This window comes from Dermacentor albipictus, chromosome 8 (genome assembly GCF_038994185.2).
Source record: "Dermacentor albipictus isolate Rhodes 1998 colony chromosome 8, USDA_Dalb.pri_finalv2, whole genome shotgun sequence".
Classification (NCBI taxonomy): Eukaryota; Metazoa; Arthropoda; class Arachnida; order Ixodida; family Ixodidae; genus Dermacentor; species Dermacentor albipictus.
Window position 1 is genome coordinate 44359577 of NC_091828.1, and position 21387 is coordinate 44380963.

At 44.3% G+C, this 21387-nt stretch overlaps 1 protein-coding gene and 1 non-coding gene across 5 annotated transcripts in view; both read left to right on the forward strand.

Annotated features, from left to right (window-relative positions):
- LOC139048750 (spermatogenesis-associated protein 20) overlaps positions 1–18776 on the forward strand; it is a 45325-nt gene extending 26549 nt beyond the window's left edge. For all 4 annotated transcript variants that reach the window (XM_070523313.1, XM_070523311.1, XM_070523310.1 and 1 more), the window contains exons 8-13: positions 2328–2537; positions 6498–6690; positions 11766–11934; positions 14246–14454; positions 16200–16399; positions 18199–18776. In XM_070523313.1, the coding sequence (XP_070379414.1) occupies positions 2328–2537; positions 6498–6690; positions 11766–11934; positions 14246–14454; positions 16200–16399; positions 18199–18459 (1242 nt within the window). In that variant the 3' untranslated portion in view covers positions 18460–18776. The remainder of the gene's footprint in view (positions 1–2327; positions 2538–6497; positions 6691–11765; positions 11935–14245; positions 14455–16199; positions 16400–18198) is intronic.
- Positions 18777–20793: 2017 nt separating this feature from the next.
- TRNAI-UAU (transfer RNA isoleucine (anticodon UAU)) lies at positions 20794–20885 on the forward strand. The gene is given in 2 exon segments: positions 20794–20831; positions 20850–20885. It is a non-coding gene; the product is annotated as a tRNA-Ile (tRNA).
- The last annotated feature ends 502 nt before the right edge of the window (positions 20886–21387 follow it).

The following is a 21387-nucleotide window of genomic DNA, read 5'->3' on the forward strand; positions in this document are numbered from 1 at the left end:
CAGGCACTGACTAATAGAAGCATTGACCAGTGTAATATGCACACATGAGGAGGATGACATTGAGGGATAGTACTGACACTAACAGCTAAAATTTTATATCGTAGAAAGATTTGTACCAAAACCAAACCTGCCTGCACATACTTTCACGACAAGGCATTTTCTAACAGGTCAATCTCACGCTCCAGAAGAGACATCACATGTACTAAAATTATAATTTTTTTTATAGATATGAATTTTGGCAATCGTGGAAGTGTAATGAATTGCGAAAACCCGTCTCGTGCCATCGTATTAGACAGCTTCAGCTGAGCGTCACTTATGATACGCTTCACTCACATTTCACCTGATGAGGCATTGCAGAGAACTGCGTTCATTTCACCTTTTTGACAAGCATGTCGTAGCATGTCTCCCAAAGACATGAGCAATGCACAGTCAGGTTGACTGCAAAACAGCGACGAAACAAAATGGAGTTGTCATCAGACACTGTGCAGTCAGCTTGGCAGTAGCCTCTGCTTCTGGCATGAATGTTGTCGTGACTGTTGTCTGGCATGACTGTTGTCATGCCAGAAGCCACACCTATTCCCTCTGAGCAGCTGTGCGCATATTGTTGGGCCTGAGCGGAGTGCTCTGTAAACACTCGGCTAAAACTCGTTTTTTGCATAGACTGTTGTGATGACAGCTTGGTATCCCACTAGTTGCTCTTGTCATGCAACCTGCAGCTTTTTTATGTCAGGCAGTTACCAGAACTTGTAGCTGAGCTAGTTGGTAATTCATCTTAGTAAGTTGCTTGAGTTTGCAAAAGAACACACTCACATATACATACACACGCACACACCTAAAAAGATACACTTCCCCCCCTTTACTCTTTTTCACACAAGCACTCCATCAAGCACAAGCACACAAGCACACAAGCACAAGCACTCCATCTTTTCAAGAAGTGTGTTGGGGGGAGTATCCTTTCTTGCGAGTGTTCGTGCATTTATTTGCGCTCTGAAGCAACGTACTAAGATGGCAGTTGCTACTCTGCAAATCTTTTTCTGTGATTGTTTTCTTACGGGGGCACAATGCAGAAGTGTTGGTGTAGTACCTACATTTAGGCACACAGTAAACAATCTTAGGTGGCGTAAATTATTCCAGGAATTTTCACTATGGCTCCTCTCATTGCCCCATTGTTGCTTTGGGAATCAATCAATCAATCATTCAGTTTCAGCTATTCAGTTAGAGGTGCGTCAAGTGATATGATCAGCTTTAGCGTGATATTTTGAGGTAATGTGGCACTGAACTGGAAGCTGCGAGTGGTGTTTCATTACTTGAGACTGGGCTCGAGGCTGAGCAGACGGCGGCAGTTGCATTTGTACAGCTATGCTTCTGATTGGTTGATCTCGGCTTTAGCTTTCACTCGAAGGCCAGATTAAATTGATCGAGGCAGTAGTTTAGGCCAGTGGTTGGTCACAATGAGAGAGTTGAGTAGAGGTAAGGAAATTACCTCGTTATAACAGAGTAGGTTACAATGAAATAATGAATATAAGGAAGTAGTTGAATTTCCCCATGAAATTCCTGTAGGAAACGATGTATTTAAAAAACTTGCTTTAATGAAACAAGAATTTCCTAGAAGTGGGTATTATGAACCTGTTTTAGTTTATCACTGAGGTTTTATGATCCTTTACCTCAGACTCCCTATTCACCTTTATCATAGCAACGTTTTAAAGTGAGTAGCCTTCCTTGGCTCTTTTGGCCGTTTTTGTTGTGGTCGGTGGTTGGTGATTAGCGGTTGGACTTTCACCAGCAGTACAAAAGGCACCGATGCAAAGGGTGCATGCTCTCATGCAGCCAAGTTGTAGTGCAGGTTTGTTGTCGAACACCAACTACTATAGCTCTTTGAGACGCATGCGCGAGAGAGGATGATGGCAGTCATCTTCCACACTGGTGCTCGTGTTGCTCGAGATAATACAAATGTGACAAATCGGCTTATACGTATAGCCACTTAGACTATGGCTACAGATGTGCTGGTTAACGGGTCTGTTCTCCGACAATGAAAAACCAAACACTACCTAAATATCCTCACTGCAACAAACACATACGTCTTCAAGTGCATCATTCCTTCGATAAAGCGATATAGCTTTCCAGAAGTGTGTGGCTACTCGCGTTCATTGACAATTATCGTTGATGGTTTTTTCACAACATTTTCTGTAGGCAGTTGCACCGTGTGTTATCTGTTCCCCCTACGCGTCTTCTTGCTGCTATCTGTTGTCCCAGCACAATTGTGTGACGGGCTGTACTTTCCGTGTATGACAAGAGAGGAGTGGGAACGCAGATTTGTGTGCTTGCAGAGTGGCGGCTTCTACAGCGCGGAAGACGCCGACTCGTACCCCGAGCAAGGGGACAAGGAGAAGAGGGAGGGCGCCTTCTGCGTCTGGGAGGAGAAACAAGTGCGCCTTCTGCTCACAGAGCCCCTGCCTAGTTGCTCGGAGAAGACTGTCGCTGACATTGTGTGCCGCTACTACGACATCCGAAAGAACGGCAATGTCGACCCTATGCAGGTAATCTACAAGTTCCAATTATGAGCGTTTTCCACCTTTGCGATTGTTTCGGTGAGGAACAAGCTTGCATATTTCGGACACCGTGCATGAAGAGCATTTGCGTGAACAGATACATAGTGAGTTGCTTATTTCGGACATATTATTGCAACAGCAATTAGATGGACACTCCAGGTGCGTTTCCGCCATCTCCGTTAGTGTTGCCGTGAGATTCCGTATAAAGTGCAAGGGCGATAAAATCGTTGCTCCATGCCGTATGCTGTTTGTGCAAGTGAAAGCGTGCCAGGGTGAGTGGCAATTGCTGCTCAATATCACGCGTTTTCACTACTAGTTTCTGTGGTAATTGAGTGAGATGTGGTCATGTTTGCTTGTGTGTGTGTGGCACCATGCTTGTTAATTTAGTTTCTGTGCTTATGTTTACAAGTTTATACGGTCGATAAAACTACTATCCTTACTTTGTATATCTGTCCACTAATTTGCTATTGCAATCGATGGTTTGGCTTTCGGGTGAAACTGCGACCTCTATTGTTTGTGTTCCTGAGGCTCTTGCACAGTTTACAGTCTCCAGCCAGCATCATATCAGCAATCACCATAGGAATCGTTTTCTAAAGGACTCTTGTCTTCACTTTCTTCTTCGGTGCTCTCACTCGAGAAAGTTTGAAGCCATCTGGAGGCGGAATACCTACTTGGCACTAAGATCCTCTTTAGAATCAACGAAGTCACACGAGTTCTTTGCATAAAATACATGCAGAGAAAATTTCCATCCTCCAATGCTTCGCACCACAAAAAGTGCATAGAAATTACTTTGCATGTTTCTTAAAGCGTTGCCCTCATATGCAGATGCTGCAAAATGTAATGAACAGCAGTCGTAAAGGTTTCTGAGAAGAGTGGCAATAAACACAAAGAAGAAACCAGAAAAAAAGAACAACTATGTTTTCATGTTTCAGGAGGGGGGCCTGACATGCGACTGCAAAGCTAAGCAAGGTATCAGAACGGGGTAGTTGGTGGTATATTCCATAATGACAAGGTCAAGGTACAAGGCACAGCAGGACAGACGGAGGCAGCTGGGAGGCAGCGCTCTTCTACCTGCCCTACTTCCCCTTGTCTTGCTATTGTGCTACCAATCTAGTCCCAAGCTAGTGACGGTTTGATGGTGGCAGTGGGTTCTGGGTATATTCTAGATAAGGAGGAAGGGGACATTCAGTGCTTTATGAACCGATTTGCTGGAGCTTTTCATCTGACATGCGCATATATATATATATATATATATATATATATATATATATATATATATATATAAAGTGTTCGATATACGCAATAATTTGATGTATCCGTGTTCGGTATATCGAGGCTTCACTGTATGTGTGTGTGTATACACACACACACACATACAGTCATACCTCGATATATCTAACACGGATATATTGAATTATTACGTATATCAAACACTTTCTCTATCACCTGGAAAATCGCATGTATTTTTTATGTTTTATTTTGAACTGGGTTGGACGTAGAATGGGAACTCTGCTACCCTAGACCACGTGCGCTCTGTTGACAGATGGTGAGCTTTCCCGCAACACTCTTGAGAGAGAGAGAGAGAGAGAGAGAAAGGCAAAGGAAAGACAGGGAGGTTAACCAGAGATTATCTCCGGTTGGCTACCCTGTACTGGGGGAGGGGAAAGGGGAAGCGATAGGTGAGAGGGAGAAGGATTAAAAAAAATGAAAAACACACACACACGCACGTACACACAAACTGTTTCTGTGGGCACTGTCACGCAGCCCGCAAAGGCGTTCCTACTGTGATGCAGTGCACCGTACAATCCTGAGTCCCACAGTGAAGTCACAATCTGGCAGAAAGTCCAGTGTCTTTTAAATACCGCAGCAGCGCCTTCATAGCCGATCGCAACACTCTTGAAGATTGCGGTAGCTCGATGGGCATTCCCTACTGATGCACATCGATTGCGATGAGAGTGCCATTTGAACGTAGCGGCTTACACACGAGGCAGCGTGGCTAGTTCATCAACGTCAACGATGCGTTGCATTTGCCACACTGACTCCTGATCAGTGCCGCGCTCTGCGTCCACAGTGCCTCGCTTCGGCAGCTTGGCTCCCATCTGCAAAATCTGTGCTCGTAGCTGGAAGCAGTTTTTGCTTCATTTCTACAAAATGCAGGCAAGTACCAAGGTTTGAATACATCTCAAACAACTTAGACTACAATATGCTACCCTGTGAGCGATGCTTGCTCTCGATTAGATGAGTAGTTTGTGGACAGGAATTTTGAACAGGCCAGATATGGAAGATGCTGTGTGTGTGTGTGTGTGTGTGTGTGTGTGTGTGTGTGTATGTGTGTGTGTGTGTGCGCGTGTGTGTGCGTGTGCGTGTGCGTGTGTGTGTGTGTGTGTGTGTGTGTGTGTGTGTGTGTGTGTGTGTGTGTGTGTGTGTGTGTGTGAAGGATTGGAAACCTCACGGAAATGAGCTACCACTTTAACTGTTCCACCCCTTCCAATGGAGTGTTGTTGCTTTTTGTTGGTGAGGGATGAGCGCTGAAAGCTCATGGTATGCTGTCAAAAGAATGCATGTGCCATAATACCTCTCGAAATACCTTTCGTTCCCGATGATCCGGTTTGAAAACTCCTCTTTCTGGTGCGGGTGGGTGCGTAATCACGTGGCATTTTGCATATATTGTGGGTTTTCTTTCCCAGCTGGAAAACATCACTATTTGATGTTTCCTATTGCTTCGCACAGTGTATAATTGACGTCTTGGCAATTGGCACAGTAAGTTACGAGTGAGATAATTATTTTTCATTACTTAATTGAGCATCATCAACGAAAAAGTTACTGGTGGCTTCTCAACTTGACTCTGAGCAGTGTGTACTTAGTTATGTTTCCTTAAAATGATTAATATTTTTTAGAGCTTACCCTATTTCATTTGGGACACCCTGTATGTCTGGCGAGATACCGAGGACAGCAGAGTATATCAAATAGGTACCGGGAAATTGAAATTTCTATTCAGTGCGTGGACTGTTTCTTCCTGGTTGCCGATCGCGGTGCGTGGCCCACTGTGGTGTTGGCACACTGAGGTGTACTGCAAGTTCCGCTGTGCGCTTCACCACTAAGCAACTTGCCAACTTGTATACGGCTAAAAATGTCATTCTCACATCTTCTTCACCTTATTTATTGTGAAGTGCAGGAAGGGTATACGCTTAAAAGTCCGATGTCAAGAGCAAGCGCTCCAAACCATGTGACAATGCCCCTCCATTCTGTTGCTGTGCCCGTACACACGTTCTGCGATTCTTGTCCAGAAATGCGCTGAGTGTGTGTGTCTAGAAATTTTCAGCTTTGTCATCGTGTGGTTTCTGAACCATTATGGAACATTTGATGTTGTAAAGGAAGAAAGGGACGAAAAAAGAAATAGATGTGGGAAAAGAAAAACTGGAATTTTGTCTAATGTAGCGCAATGGTCGGTTTTTTCGATTTCTTGCTCCATACTATGGCGCTGATACTCCATGGTGATTAATTAGAATTACATGTAGTAATGTTTACCCGCAGTCCATCACGAAAAATTTTTTTTAGCCATAGCCGCAACAGTTTCTATTTGGGATCTAACCAAAATGAGGTTTTGGCAAAATGCGTAAAGGGTGCTTTCGATTAACTAGGCACTTCTGTATTATTTTCGTGAAGACAAATTCTTGTTCTCACGAAATCAGGATTGATTTCACTGTCCTTGGTGCTCAAACTGGCGCTGTCACTGTCCTTGGCGCCAAATAGAATTTTTTTTTCATCAATGTTGAACACGGTCACCGGACATGCCCGGCTCAACTTATCTTGGACACACACACCAGTCCGTCTTCATTTCCTCTTCACCGCAGAAATGACTAATGTAGAGCTTCGAAAGAATACTGAATGAGCCTGAACTAATTTAGTGTTTCGTTATAGTGACTCTGATTCTTGCCGTAACCACAGGATCCTCATGACGAGCTCAAGAGGAAGAATGTGCTCATGGTGCAAGAGTCCAAGGAGTCGTTGGCCACATGCTACGGCCTAGAGGTGGACGTGCTGGACGCCTTGTTGGAGCGGGCGAGGGAGACCCTGTTCAAGGCGCGGCTGCGGAGGCCGAAGCCACACTTGGACGACAAGTTCCTCACGTCGTGGAATGGCGAGTGCCACAGTATTCTCTTCATTCGCATCATGTTCCTTTGGTCACAAGTGACCAAATTCACTTCAACCCAGTTTATTCAACACAATTACACGATGTTAGGGGCACTGACACAAAAACGTTACGATGAACGATTAGAAGACGTCTGTGCCCCCTGGTGGTGTGCAGCGGAGTGCAACATTGACGTGCATGCAAATTTGTACCCTGCCGTAAACTGCGTATGCAAAAGCATGGCACTATTGTTCTGCCATCCGGCAAGAGAGTCCAGTCGTATTTTTGAGTTTCTTATCTAATTTATTAAGTTACATCGGTCGTGATAGCAAAGTCCCTTTGGCACACGGCACATTCACAACACAAAGCATCACCACATCCCTTGCTTTTCTTGTTCTGCACGACGCATATCTCAAGTCTCAGTCATCTCGTAGCGCGTCATGTGAGACGGCTCTGCAGGTGCTGGTGTTGCTCCAGCTGTGTGGTGTGGCCCATCGGTTTGGGGCACTTTTCTTTTCTTTTTGTACGTTGTTTTTTTGTTGGCCCGCCGCTGTCACCACTACGGTGTACCTGTCATTAGAGAAGTGCTTACCTGTGTTGCATATATTACAATCTAATTGTGACAGAGGGGCCTGCAGAATGCATAACATGTGATCGTGCATCACGTATGCCAGCTGCGCTCAACTTACCCAAGCCGGCCGATTTGCAATATCGTTTGGAATTGAACCAGACTTGGGATCCTCTGTTAGATAGATTTAGATTAAGGGATGCAAGCTGCATCCAAATGTAAAGGAGTGCAAACCACTGGGTGTACAAAAGAGCCCAAAGCGAGCACAAAAGAGCGTGAAGGGTCTTCATTGGAGTTTGCGTCCCCCAACAGTTGGGTGCAGCTTGCATTCCCTAACCTAAAACTCTCTACTAAAGATCCCACAATCTTGGCTCTGGGCTCGAGTAAGTTGCATTCACCCTGTGTTTGTTATTTCTTCTTTGTCGCGCGAATGCTCACTGTAGACATTGTCTTTGACTTCATATGTGACCGTGGGCCAGTCACTATTAGGGCCATCATATGAACCCACTGCTATATTCGTATCGTGCGGGCACTTTACGCCGTCATATAAGGCAGCAGCCTTTTGATTTCTCAAGCTATTGTTCTCAAAGGAGCTGCGTTGCCACTGCACCAGGATGCTCCACGATATTGTTGAAATGTTTTAGAAACTAGACAACGAGCATTTGTGTCACTGCCACCGTTAGTGCCAGTTTTGTACTTCTGAAAGCAACCAGCTCTGACAATTGAGGCAAAGAATTCATTTCTCATTCCAGTTGTAAAATCCGCACAGCTGTGGTGAAACTTAAAAATTGAGTTAATTTGAGCCTTGCGGAAATTTTAAATTCAGTTTTCAATCCAACATTCAAGAAGTTCAAACAACCTCTGAACCTGGGTGATAAATTGGTGGAACGTCCATTGTTTGGAGGTGATTGGCGTTGTTAATGCAATTAGCAATTTTTCTTATGATGGGTGTGTAATTGGTAATGATATCTTTTACATGTTATGATGATTATAACAATAATTATTTTATCCCCATGCCACATCTTCATGCCATCTGTGAGTCACGAAACCTTGTGGGCACGTCAGCAGACACGCGAAGTGGTGATATTGCTTCCAACCACAAATGATAACACGACACAGTGTATCTTGTTCTAATCACTGCACTCCAGTTGAAACTCTGTAGCAACCCCCATCATCCCTAGTATTCTGGCTGCATCTTCGTTGCAATGGCTATCCCATCAAGCGGCTGCGCTCGACACAGAGGTGTCTATCGCTTTAACCCTTTAAACATAACTGGTGTACCTGTATGTTTCCACGTTTATGACCCGCCATGTTCCTTTTGACATTCATTTTGTTAGATAGGAATGTGAGGACCATACCAAGAGAGAATTGCGATTTTCATTTCTATGCAACGAAAAATAAGTTGTGTTCATGTAATATAACATCCCAGAAAAAAAAAAAAAATGATGCTGAAGCTGCGTCAGTTCCTAAAACACCTGACACTGAAAGAGTTAATATATTTGGGTCTGCATACTAGGGGTGTGTGAATACTTGAATATCGCCGAATCGAATATCTGCCATATGAATTTTTGAACATTGGGTGTTTTCGATGTAGAGACCCTCGCAGTGCTGCATGTTGCGTGCACTGCGAAGCCCCTCGCACTTGATGCTGTACAAGCAAGCATCTCACTTCATTTTTACGGTGTGAAAGAAGTGCTGAGTCTGTGCAAATGGGCCACCCCAGCTGACACGGTAGTGAACTTTGTTTTTTGACCGCTTCTGCCCTACGGCACGTGCTGAAATCAGAAATGCAGAAATCACACATACTGCCCGAATGCCGCTAATCGCAGAATGGTGCCGCATCCCCGAGGGCTGCCTCTGTTGTTGCAAGGTTCACACAGATCAACAGGACAGGTCAAAATGAAAATGCGACACGAACAAAGACAAAGGGAACATCAATGAAAATAGCACGTATTTCGGAAAGTGCAAAACAATGTGCAGAGATGGAGCCAATCAGCGGCCATGTAGATTGTATTGGATTCGTGGCGACAAACTTAACACCGCTTCGACTGGCTTTAGCAGCGGTCACTCTAACTCGTACGTGTGATCTTGGAACCAATCACTGATGTTACCCATTACCCGTACGAACATATTATAGCAACAAGCATTCCACGATGGCTTGCGGTCCATTACCACGTTGGCCAGTGGCGAATTTTCGTCACGGCCACACTAGGCCATGAGGCATAATCGGTGATGGTGAACGTCGGGCGTCGTTGACCGAAGTTGCGGTTTGGGACTCGATAGATGCATTTCTATTCACAGCAGCCACACAACACTCAGAAAGCAGGCAAACACCCTCTCAAATGAAATTGAATATATTGGATGGCAACAAAGTTGCTCACGGCCGCCATCTTTGCGACACCGTATGATGGCCTGTTATTCCTGATGTCATTCATAGGTGCCCATCGGTCTCTTTTTATAGCTTCGAGCAATTCATCACAAGACAATCTTTGGATTTACCTGGCAGGCACAAATTGGTCATGTGGCTTATGAGCTGACTGCCAGGTGGCATACATTTGTGCAGTTGGCAGATGGAGGAAGGGGGCAGGAAAGAGGGGGGGGGGTGGCGTCATGTGGACCTGTCGTTACCGTCCCGGTTTCAGATTCTTTGACAGGGGGCAGATCACATGGAACTTAACAGTGAAAAGGTGCCTGCTCCTTACCATCGATGCCAACTGCAGTCGGTCCGCGGAATAATGATCGAGTCACGTATGATGTGCGGTTCGCACTTTCGTCTGTTGCATAGATTGCCCTTATAATAACCCACCTGCCGTAAAGATGAGAAAGGCCTTCTGTATTCTGGAAGAAAACTAAAACCAAAATTTTCTATGCAATAAAAGATTGCTACAAAAGCACAAGTTCACTAATCTGAGAATCTCATTTGTATTCATTACAGTACAACGTCTCTAATTTTTCACCTTCAGAGGGAAAAAGGGCACATGATTCTATTCAGCAGGCATTCTATAGATAAAAAAAAAAGAAACCTTTTTCAGACCTTCATATACTATACCTAAGCTGTAATCAGTGCGTGCATACTTATATTGAGTTCGTTTTAATAAATGCAGACCACACTGTATATCTTCGTTTCTATGTACTTAAGGTACTGATAGCTTGTTACATTCACATTATGCTATGCTAGAAGACCATCAAGCATGTGCAGCACCATCTTTTGTAGCAAGAAGTTTGTAAGCATTGAATATTGTGATATGTTTTCTCATATTCAATATTCGGTTTGATATTTGGCTTTCTTTTTCTTGATTCAATTCCAAATCTCAAACCTTGATATGATGAAGTTGTACTTGCAGTGAAAAATAATTTCACAAATTCCCTGAAGATTCCTGGTGTATGGTATCTTGTCAGTAAGCACTGATAAACAAATCACGCGGAGTTAGTGCCGTAATAACGTGGCTGTCGGTTATGACCGTCGGCATATGTGGTGCAGGTCATGCCGAGAGCAAGGTATCGGTGTGTCTCATGGCGTCCGAAATTTGCGTGTGTTGCATCGCACGCCGCCGTAAATCTTGGATGCCGTGGCTGACTGCCCTTTGGATGGTTTGCAGGCATCATCAGATGGTGCCCACAAATTAAAAACGAAGGTGTAAAAATATACAGATGTTTGTCCTGAGAAAAAAAAGTCATTAATTTTCGCCAGGAAGGTGGAGACAGCGAAGGAGGTATCTGCTTTGTAAAGAGACAACTACATGAAGTAAAGTTCATAGGTTTATTGGTGCAACACATGCTCAGGCAAACATGAACAGCTCTCACTTGATGTCCATGAACACTCGCTGTCACAACATGAGCGAACGCTTTGCACCGTGTTTCAGAAACTTGAGATTACTTGACCATCTGCACTAGACGCGCGGGAACAGAGTGCGCTTCAAGGCACCAGCCATCTCGGCTTAGCCTTTGCACTTGCCACAGATTATTACCGCTGGGATATGGCACGTGGCTGGTGCATGGACCAATGCAAGGATCGAGGAGGAGACACGTGCTCTAGAAGGAGAGGGTGCAAATTTTGTTGAATCGAGATTCGTCACATCGAGGTGTGACTATATTCGGTATTCGCACACCCCTGCTACACTCCCCTTGGGTCACCTTGGCACATTCGTTCTTGGGGATTGAATGGGCACATGCCAATGTCACATACTCAGTGCCAAGGTTGTCCGTTCAGGCACATACGCAGTGGCCCGTGTTGTCTGCACACAAAAGTTAAAGAAAGCTAATTGCATTAAAAGTCACTTGCACAAGTTTCAGTCATGTTTAGTAATATCATCACAGGCACATTGCTTTGCTTTTTGATGGTGACTGTTTTTCGCTGGATTGCTGCTGGTGTCGTTTTGTCACATTTCGGACATTGAACGATATTGTCTACCGAAGCATTAACTAGACTCCATTTACTGTGATTGGGAACTTAGGGCAGTTTGGGGGCTCATTCGCAACAGGTGGCCTGTTTGTCTTTTCGCCCTTTTGCTCGCAGGGCTTATGATATCCGGCTTTGCAACTGCGGCCCGGACACTGAACCAGCCGATCTACCTGGACCGAGCCCTCAAGTGTGTGGAGTTCATCAAGAAGCATCTCTACAACCCCAAGGAGAAGACTTTGATCCGGAGTGCCTACCGAGGAGCAGACGACTCGGTTGTGCAAGTGTGAGTGACGTGCGTGTTTCAGCTTGTTTCATGGTCATGCAGTCTTTCACCCATACAGTTGACTCCCATTTGTCTGACCTCGGTTAATTCGACTTTCCACTTATAGAGGTACCGACATAATATTTTTTAACAAACTTTTTTCTTCTTTTTTTGCATTGGGTGAAGGCCCTAGACCTCTAAACCCTAGAAAAAGAAATGGTGTCAAGCCTCAGGGGCTGTTAATAATTCAATATTCACACGTGTACTTGTCTTTATCGGGCGACAAGTTTTGCCGCCTAACAAATGTTATCGCACAGCGTGGTACGCGCCTGCATGTATCCAAAGTTTCTGGAAAGTTATCGATGCTTCTATCCGCTGTCTGTTGTCGCTGAACCTTATGTTATCTGATTTCATCCCCTGACGCGAATGGTTTAGAACTTTGTGGAAGGCACGCGGGTCCGAACGATTAGTCTGGAACATTCGACGACTGCTCTATAAAAGCCGACGCGCTTGACCCGCTGATCAGATTTTCGACAATCGCCAACTCTGTTCGCCGCTATCGTTGCGCTTTAAGTGTAGCCTGTTTTGTGGGCACAGGTTCGCCCAATAAAAGCTAGTTTTGTCTTTCACAGTACTGCTACTGTGTTCTTTAACGTCACTACCACGTGACAATATATGATAGCTGTTGTACAGACAGTTTTGATTTCGTTTTTCAGGAGGATACTGTGTCATGCCGTAGGCCCACATTCTGTGTGCCCCCATTAAAACTTCTAAACGAACTGTAAATGTAATGCACACCCAATTTCTTAGCTGTAAAAATGGTGAATAGTCTAATTGTATTGCACAGTGGCAGCCAGTGCCCTAAAGTCAGGCAATACATTTGTCCTATGTGGTAAAGCATGTGTGTTGAGCATAGGTCTCCTCTAGCCCGGCTGTAGCGGTGCATGGCTGAGCGTGTACACGGCCAGCCAGCCCTATCTGGGAGGTAATCTGCGGTAGGTGCAGAGAGGGGGGTCGAGACATGATCAATGTTGCTTCATGTGCTCTGTCTTCCTACCTGTGCTAAATGCATTGACTTCATTAAAAAAACGAAAGAAATAGTAGAGCTCGATATATGCAAGTGTGCTTGGCTCTGTAAAGGACCAGAATCGGGTTTCAGGTCATTCCAGGTTTAGTTTGAGATATTGCTGCAAAGCTATTCTTCGGGGGGGAATAGCAAAAAAAAAAAAAGAAGTAATGGTTAGGATAACTCGTGCTGGCTCACCAGTACCGAAGAGCAGGAGCCTTGCTTCTTGCGCACTTATGATACCCTTGCCAAGCATGGCATGATCTTTAGCACGGTTGCATCCACATTGTCATGTGGACATGACAGACACACACTGGCAGATTGGCGATGACTTGCGAGAAATGTTTCCTCTCGATTGGACGAATGTGTGCTTAATAAAGGAATGGTACAATTTGGCCAAGGCAGTGGTAGTGACAGCATAATGATGGCCATAGAACTGATTGGTGCATTTTATGTTTGGGCCCTATCTATAGTGCACTACTGGGCAATCCAGAATAAAGCAGCTGTCATATTGCAATAATTCTGGAAGTTTCTGCTTGCGCAGTGCAATGAAGTATTAACTAAAATGGCAATGCATTTTTCTGTAAATTTTTTTTAGTCTGTACTTCTCAAAACTTCAAAGCTTCCTGCAAAAGTTTAGCCTCTGAACACTGGCTGACTTCTGGTTCTGCAATCACAACATGACCCATAATATCTTTAATGTGGAGAAAGTTAATTGCTATAAATTGGTTAATTAGTAATTGTGTTGGCATTTATTACAGAGATTCTGATGTTCACCCCTACTATAAAGCTGAATCAGCAAGAATTATCATTTTGTCTCTAATCTCCTGTATTTAATAAACTGAGACAGTCATTTAGGAGAGAGGTGGTAGTTGTAGTTTTGTTCATAGGCCTTTCAAGACTCTGTCGCCGTTGATTTCACGGTAATATGTTCATTTCTAGAACAGAAGGTGAAGATCAAAGTTCCAGTTCTCGAATTTTACACTGAAACCCCAGTGTCATTAAGCCAGCATGATACCACGAATTTCAGTGTATTTCTTTGTATTTGTACCTTTGTGGGCCAGGAGATTCTTGAAACTTGCCAAGTTCAGTATTTGGCTCCTTGAGAATACAATGTAGTCCATCTTTGCCAACAAAAAAATACACTAAGCATGAGCAGGTGCCGTCAAATTTAACGATGTCATACAGCTCAACATATTTTTTTTTCTTTAGAGTTCCTTTAAATAAGAGTGCTGCAGTTATAACCAGCTGGCTTTTCCCCCATAGGTCACAGCCTATCCGAGGAGTGCTGGAGGACTACGCCTTCATGATCCAGGCATTGCTGGACGTGTACGAAGCCTCCTTTGACGTGTCCTGCTTGATGTGGGCCGAGGAGCTGCAGGACATGCAGAACAGCCTCTTCTGGGACACCCAGGACATGGGCTACTTTCTCAGCAGTGGCGAGGATTCCACGGTTGTGCTGCGCCTTAAGGACGGTGTGTAATGGCTTCCAGAGGGTGTTTGTGTGTGGGAGTCGTAATCGACCCATTTTTAAGTCAACTTCTGCACAATGGCCTCGCCAGGATATCTCCAGTTTGGGCATCAACCAAGCCCAGCTTTTGCCAGCAATGTTTAAATTCTTATCGACTCATGTATTCCTCCATTGCCCGTGCTGTGTTTCCCCTTCCTGAGCACTTATTGCTCTGATGGACAGCAAGTTATCTCTTCAATATGTACGCAACATTGTTGTTTTCCAGGATGGGATTTGTCATTAGGGTGTCCGTGCACCAGTCGCAAATAGGCTTATGTATACGAAAACGAAAACTACATAAAGAGGGCGCCAGTGATCAGCATCTAACAAAGGCGACCTGCCCAACTCCACTTTTAAAAAAATCTCGACTGGGATTGGAGATAAAGTGGGGTATCTGAGCTGAAGTTGGAAGTCACATGGGGTTGGACAATATTCCAGCTAAGATTCTAGCTCACTGAACTTTGGGTATCGAAGTTTCCACAGTCAGGGGAGCAACAATCTGCCGGATACCTGAAAGTGAGTCTGTGGATAAAATGCTGCTGATTACATGGCAAGCATCATGAGGACTGCACACTATGATCCGCTGTTGAAGGGCACACCTAATTAGTATTCAGAGCAACATAACTCGAACGTTAGAGCTTCACAGGAAAAAAGTGCTTGATGTGACATGTTAGGCAGACCTACAATGACAAAACATTATTGATGAGGCTTTCACGTCAAACTCGAGCTTTAAACAGTTGTGAAATACTAATTTAGTGTTCCCTTTAACAATGGGCCATACTGTATGCACATTTCGTCTGCAGTGACTTTAATGCAACTCAAAAATCTCACTTTGGTTTAACTAACGACCTGGAAGCCATTATGAAATGCGTGTGTCAGCAGTGGCTGCCTTTATCATTCCAGGGAGAATAGGGAGACAGTGAACTAAAAGGGTCACGCGTGGTTCACTGAATGTAAGCTTTGAAAGGCTTAGTATGAATTTATTGTTTAGCTAGACGGCTTTCAAGGGCTTTTGCCCATTCAAAAGAACAGCCGACTGGACAAGCTGGCACTTGTCCATTAAAGCCACACATAAGAAACTAGTTGTAAAGTGAAAGAAGGCAAGACAAGCATTACGTGCCAAATGAAAGTTTATTGGAAAATAACATGAAATATATGCTCCGAACATTTTCATCTTGTAATGTGCCGGTTACTGCAACTCACACCGACGGAAGGACACACCGGACAAAGACAACAGAGCTTGACAAGCAGGACAGCCTCTAAATAGGATTGTGCATCATCGTCTTTGTCCAGTGTGTGCATCCATGGGTTTCAGTTGTACTTGGCACATTGTGAGCCAAATTAACACTTACTGTATTTAGTGAGAACAGTGCAGGAAAGATATAAAGAAAACAGGAAAATTATGAGGTTGTCTTGGAACATGGGAAGCACAAGAGTGCGATAACAGTGTCGAGAAGTATTCAGGCTACGTACTGGAAATTGGCTTATGCATGTGTTTGCATGTTTAGCAGTAAAAAAGAATGCCTCGATGTCACACTTGTATCAGTCTTGGTGCTTTGGGATTGTGGCGGTGCTGCTTCAACATGTAGCACTCTGCGTGCGTGACTTTGTGATAAACCAGCCGACCGGCACATTTGGGCAAACACGTTAGGTTGCGCTAGTGCGTTCCGCGAAGGCAGCGTGACCTGGCGGTGCCTTCTCTGCCCGCAGACCAGGACGGGGCCGAGCCGAGCTCCAACTCTGTGTCCCTGAACAACCTGGTGCGGCTGTCGGTGCTGCTGCAGCGCGACGACCTGCGCGTGCGTGCCGAGAAGCTGGCCTCCGCGTACAGCCAGCGCATGATCCTGGTGCCCCTCGCCCTGCCCGAGATGGTGTGCGGGCTCATGCGGCTGCAGGCTGGGCCTCAGGAGGTGAGCCTGCTTGGCCGAAGTTGTGTGGCGGCCAACGTTGTAGCACTGTTGCTTGCAGTTATGACTAGCTTGCACTGAGTTTAGTTGTCAGATTGGGAGTGGCAGGTGCACTACATATATATACTGCAGTCAAACCTTGCTGTGACAAAGTCCTATCCGACATGGAACTACCTCCGTTATACCTGACATTCCTTATAAACATATATTCATTTCGCACTGATGTCAACGAGAAACATTTTATACTTCATTGTGTCCGGTGATTTATTATATTCGTGCTTGCTAAATTGAGGCTTGACTGGGCAAGGAAAAGTTTGAAAACCAATGGTGCCACAAAATTTTTTAATGCAGCTTGGTACAACCTGCATGTACACTTTCAGTTCCACATGGTGGAGCTGTACTAGAGGAAACCTTAATGTTTTGATGTTGCCGTGGTCACAACACTTTAGCTCGTGACTGCACATGGCAAGTTTCTTCACAGCAGAAATATGCAGCGCGGAAGAGTTTTAACTGGAATAGCAATGTGATTCACGGTGCATTTTGAGTCTGTATTTCTCAAAACAGGTACACGGTTTCTTGTGCGTGGTTGTGCCTCACTCGCCAGCTGATTTGGATTGTGCAATAGGTGATGCCACACCACAACATCCTACAACTTCTCCTTCAATGATATGGACACCAATCTCGAAGGCCGTTCTTTTGAAGAGTGCAGGCACCGGAAGTGATTGGAGGTGTCACAAACATGTCATAGTTGCCACGTTTTGGAATTTACTTATTGCAATCATATTGCCTCAAATTATAACTAGATAGCATTACTAATCATTATTGATTAAGGATTGTATCAGCAATTATTGGTCAAATTTTGATGCTGGTATCCAAATCCACTCCCCAGCGACGACTGTCTGGGGATAACGGAACCAGATCTCAAAGGCTATGCTTTTCCTGGTTGCACACGCCAGAAGTGATTTGGGAGCTGGTAGCACGTCATGGACGCCATGTTTTAAACACTATCCATTTGTCATTGGCAGCAAGAATTGCGATCTCTTCTTGAGTCCCACATTTTTGAATGATCAGACACACTTTTATTTTATTTATTTAACATGCCTTAGAGGCTAAATGGGGCACTGAGTAAGTGAAGTTACAATATTGTATTAGGGGTATGAGAAGCAAAATGAAACATAAATAGTATACAGTAGAAAGTGAATATCATTGTACAATAACTTAGTAAATGATAATATGTGTCGTCAAAAAAATTATGCATGCAGTAAAATTAGAGCAAGTGTTATCATTAGACACCTTCAAATGGTTATAAGTTTAGGGCACCTGGAAGCACCTCAGCAGAATAATATTACAGCAAGACTCATCCCACAGTGACTGTCGATGGTAACATATGCAATCAGCATTCGAGTGGATCAGCGGTGGTCATTCTAAGACTTCCATTGCTTCGGCTGTATGCGACATACTTCAGTATCGTCCCACTTTGCTATGGCACTTGCTTGGAGAGGTTGCTCATGAGCATGGCGGAAGAACAATGACTGTATGATGCCGATGTAGTGACGAAGAAGGAATGATGTCAGTGGAAACGACAAAGGCTGTATGGCGACAGGCAGGCAGGTTGCAAACAAAGACGAAAAATGCGGGCACCTGTTGTCGCAGAATGTCTGGCAATCTGAAATGGACACTTAAATACTTGTTATATGTATGTGTATATCAGATGCATTCAGCAATTATGTGCAGTCAGTACCTGAGCTGTTTGACTGAGATGGCGTACTGCTCTTATTGATGGCTGGCTTCTTGTTTGTTAGGTGGTGATTGCAGGACTGCGGGACGACCCTGGCACAAAGGAACTGCTGTCCTGCCTGCGGCAACACTTCTTGCCCTTCGTCACCGTCATCATGGCTGACCAGGATCCCAAGAACCCGCTGTGTGAGCGGCTGGAGAACTTCGACAGCTACACCTGCGTCGACGGCAAGCCTGCTGCATACGTCTGCCAGGACTTCAAGTGTTCCAAGCCAGTCACGACTGTGGCCGAGCTCGAGGCACTTTTAACTCCTAAGGAGACATAGCTACCTCTGGATGTAGCATTTCAGCGTTTTGGGCATGCTGTTATAGGGCACACAACATAGCTATAGCACAAACTTGTGTAGTAGGTCGAGAAATAGTTCTTACGCATAGTCTATTCCATGTTTTTTTCTACTTCATCTGTTTGAGCTTTTGTTTTTGATGTGTTCCAGGATGTTGGTTGTTGAGGCGATTGTTACGCCCTTGTAGCGTGTTTTGGTGGCCCAGCTTTTTTGGGCACTCATTGCTCTGTTGTATAGAGAAGTGTTCTTGGCAGTGGGAATTGAAGAATAAAGATTCAATTTTTTTCCCACTTCTCTTATTCAGTGTTGCTCACTGCTTCAATGACTTCTAGTGTTCTTATACGAAAAGTATACAGTCGAACCTCTTTATAACAAATTTGCATCTACCACGAACATATCTTCGTTCCAAGTATATATTTGTTATATGCTGATACTGTCAAGAATTTAAAAAAACTTGCTGCTTTATATCAAGGTTTGGGTTGCTTACACCATTTCGAATTTTTTGAAGTTTTGAATTTTTGATAGCATCATGTGTGTGCTATGCAGCAGTATCAGTTATTCCAGCTGTGGAAGTGTATGCTTGTAAATTGCAAAGCAGTAGACGGCATGAGGAATAATGCCATTTTGGAGTCCTGAATTTATAATGTGAAAAAAATGCAGACAAGAATAGAATACGATGGACACAGGAGCAGTACTTGCTGTCTTCCAATTCTTGTCCATGTTTTTTTTTTTACATTATGTAATTCCATATAACTAGCCAATCTCTCAGACATGATGGTGTCCTGAAGCTTTCTAAAACTGTCATCATTTCAACTCTGCTTTTACTGCAGAATGCACTCATAATTTTTTACCTTTGTACTTTATAACCTAACTGGAAGGCCTGTTCTTGCTGTTACAAAAACAATGACCATACCTTGTGAAACTGGAATTATGAAATGGTGAAATGGTAGCCTGAAATGGTAGCTGGTATCGTTAAGGTTCTATAGCAGTGTTGACATTGTAGTTTAGGGCAAGAGTTGGCAAGAGTGCTGAAGAATTGTGTGCATCTACACTGTTCAGACAATGGCCTAACATTAATTTTGCACTGCAGTTAGTCATATCGCATTTTGCCAATAGCGCACCGATTTCCTGGCTGAAGTGTTTGCAGTGCTAGTATGTTCTTGAGTAATTATGTGTGTGTGTGCCGGTGACTATATACACTTGTGATCTTGGTTAACTTGTAACTTACACTATGCCAACAACAGTGCTATTTGCACAATATGTCATAAATGAGTTAACAGTGCAAGGGTCTGTAGATTGCCTGTGCTACACACTGCCATGTGTATTTACGAGTCAGAAACGTGAAGTGCTACATATTATGTGAAATGGTTGAAGCATTGGCTTGTTGGAATGAGTACAGCCCAACGGGCCACAAATGCTGCGAGTTCGAGCCCACGCACCTTATCGTAAGCACATAATTTAATCGCGCAATAAAACTCGATCTGAACCATTTTTTTTTTCTTCAATGCAGTCTGTGCTTGTACACTTTGATATAGATGTCTGACACGCTTTGTCTTCGCACAACATTCGCAAGCATGGCACTCACGGCGGTTAAGTATTGCGAGCGTCTTCCTTACGGCGAGAAACGCCTCCAGAAGCGCGAAGGCTAGCTTCACGGCAAGGTTGAGACTAGTGTTGCAAAAGTTGCGGGGGGCTTTTTTCGTTGCTGGGTGTACGTCGGACAAACTTTCTCGCGCCAACTTCACTGCACTGAAAGTACATTTATCGAAGTCCGCCTACAGCGAATTTGCACAAGTAATAATCATGGTAACAGAAGCATCAAACCGAACATTGCTGTCGTGAGCAGGCGATCTTTGCCGACCGTCATCGGTGTCGCATGGGTTCTGCGAAACTTGACGTATCGAGGGTACCGATCCACGACACATTCGTTTGCGTGTATTGAACAAGCTCGAATGAGGGTGCCAAAATTTTATGGGAGAGCGAAGCAATAAGAAGGCAGCTTGCATAAAAAAAAAATCGTTTCGCTAGTTTTGCCGCGCGCAGAGCCAGCAGCGCATTTTTTTGACAAAGGTTGCGCTTTCAAAAAATGCTTTCTTTGGAAACGATGCGTGAGAATGGTGCAAGGACCGTTAGACGAGGTGTGTCGAACGTAATGAGAGTGATACTCCGCTCTCAGAAATATCGAAGCTGAAAGGACGCAGAAACCTGCCAGCATTTGGTGCAAGAGCAAGCTGTAAGATAATTTAACAAACGCACAATCTTTGGAAGAATGGTGGATTTAAGTTTATAATGGCTTTTAGAAAGCCGGTCAGCATCTCCCCAGTGGCGCAATTGGTTAGCGCACGGTACTTATAAGACAGTACTTGTGAGTTATGCCGGGGTTGTGAGTTCGAGCCTCACCTGGGGAATGTTTTTTTTTTTTCCTCCAAAAACATTACTTTTATTTTCTAATTGCGAAAACAGCACCTTCGACCTTACATATGACCGGACTGCGTCTGATTTTTTCTAAGAAAATTCAAATGATCTCAATGCAACACAATTCACGCATTTCATCATCATCTTTTCCATTGGTAAAGCCGCGCGGAAAGGGTCTTTTGTTATTTTATTTCCACGAATAACAGTCGTTCTCACTTCCACTGTGCGCGCAGTCTAGGTTCATTTTCAGAAAGAAAAAAAATGCTGGCAACCGATTAACTAAAGCGAAAATTTAGAAGCTCTGGCCGTGAAAAATGTGCGCACTCCGAAATATTTACGCATGACTTGCTTTATTATGACTATCGCGAATGTAACCATTATGATAGCACAAATGCGTGTACGTATGAGTAGCGATTCTACTTTTCGTGCATGGATTCAGCCGCGGCCAACGTGGTCACAGTAGATGCCAATTACGTAGTGGAAGACATGGTACAC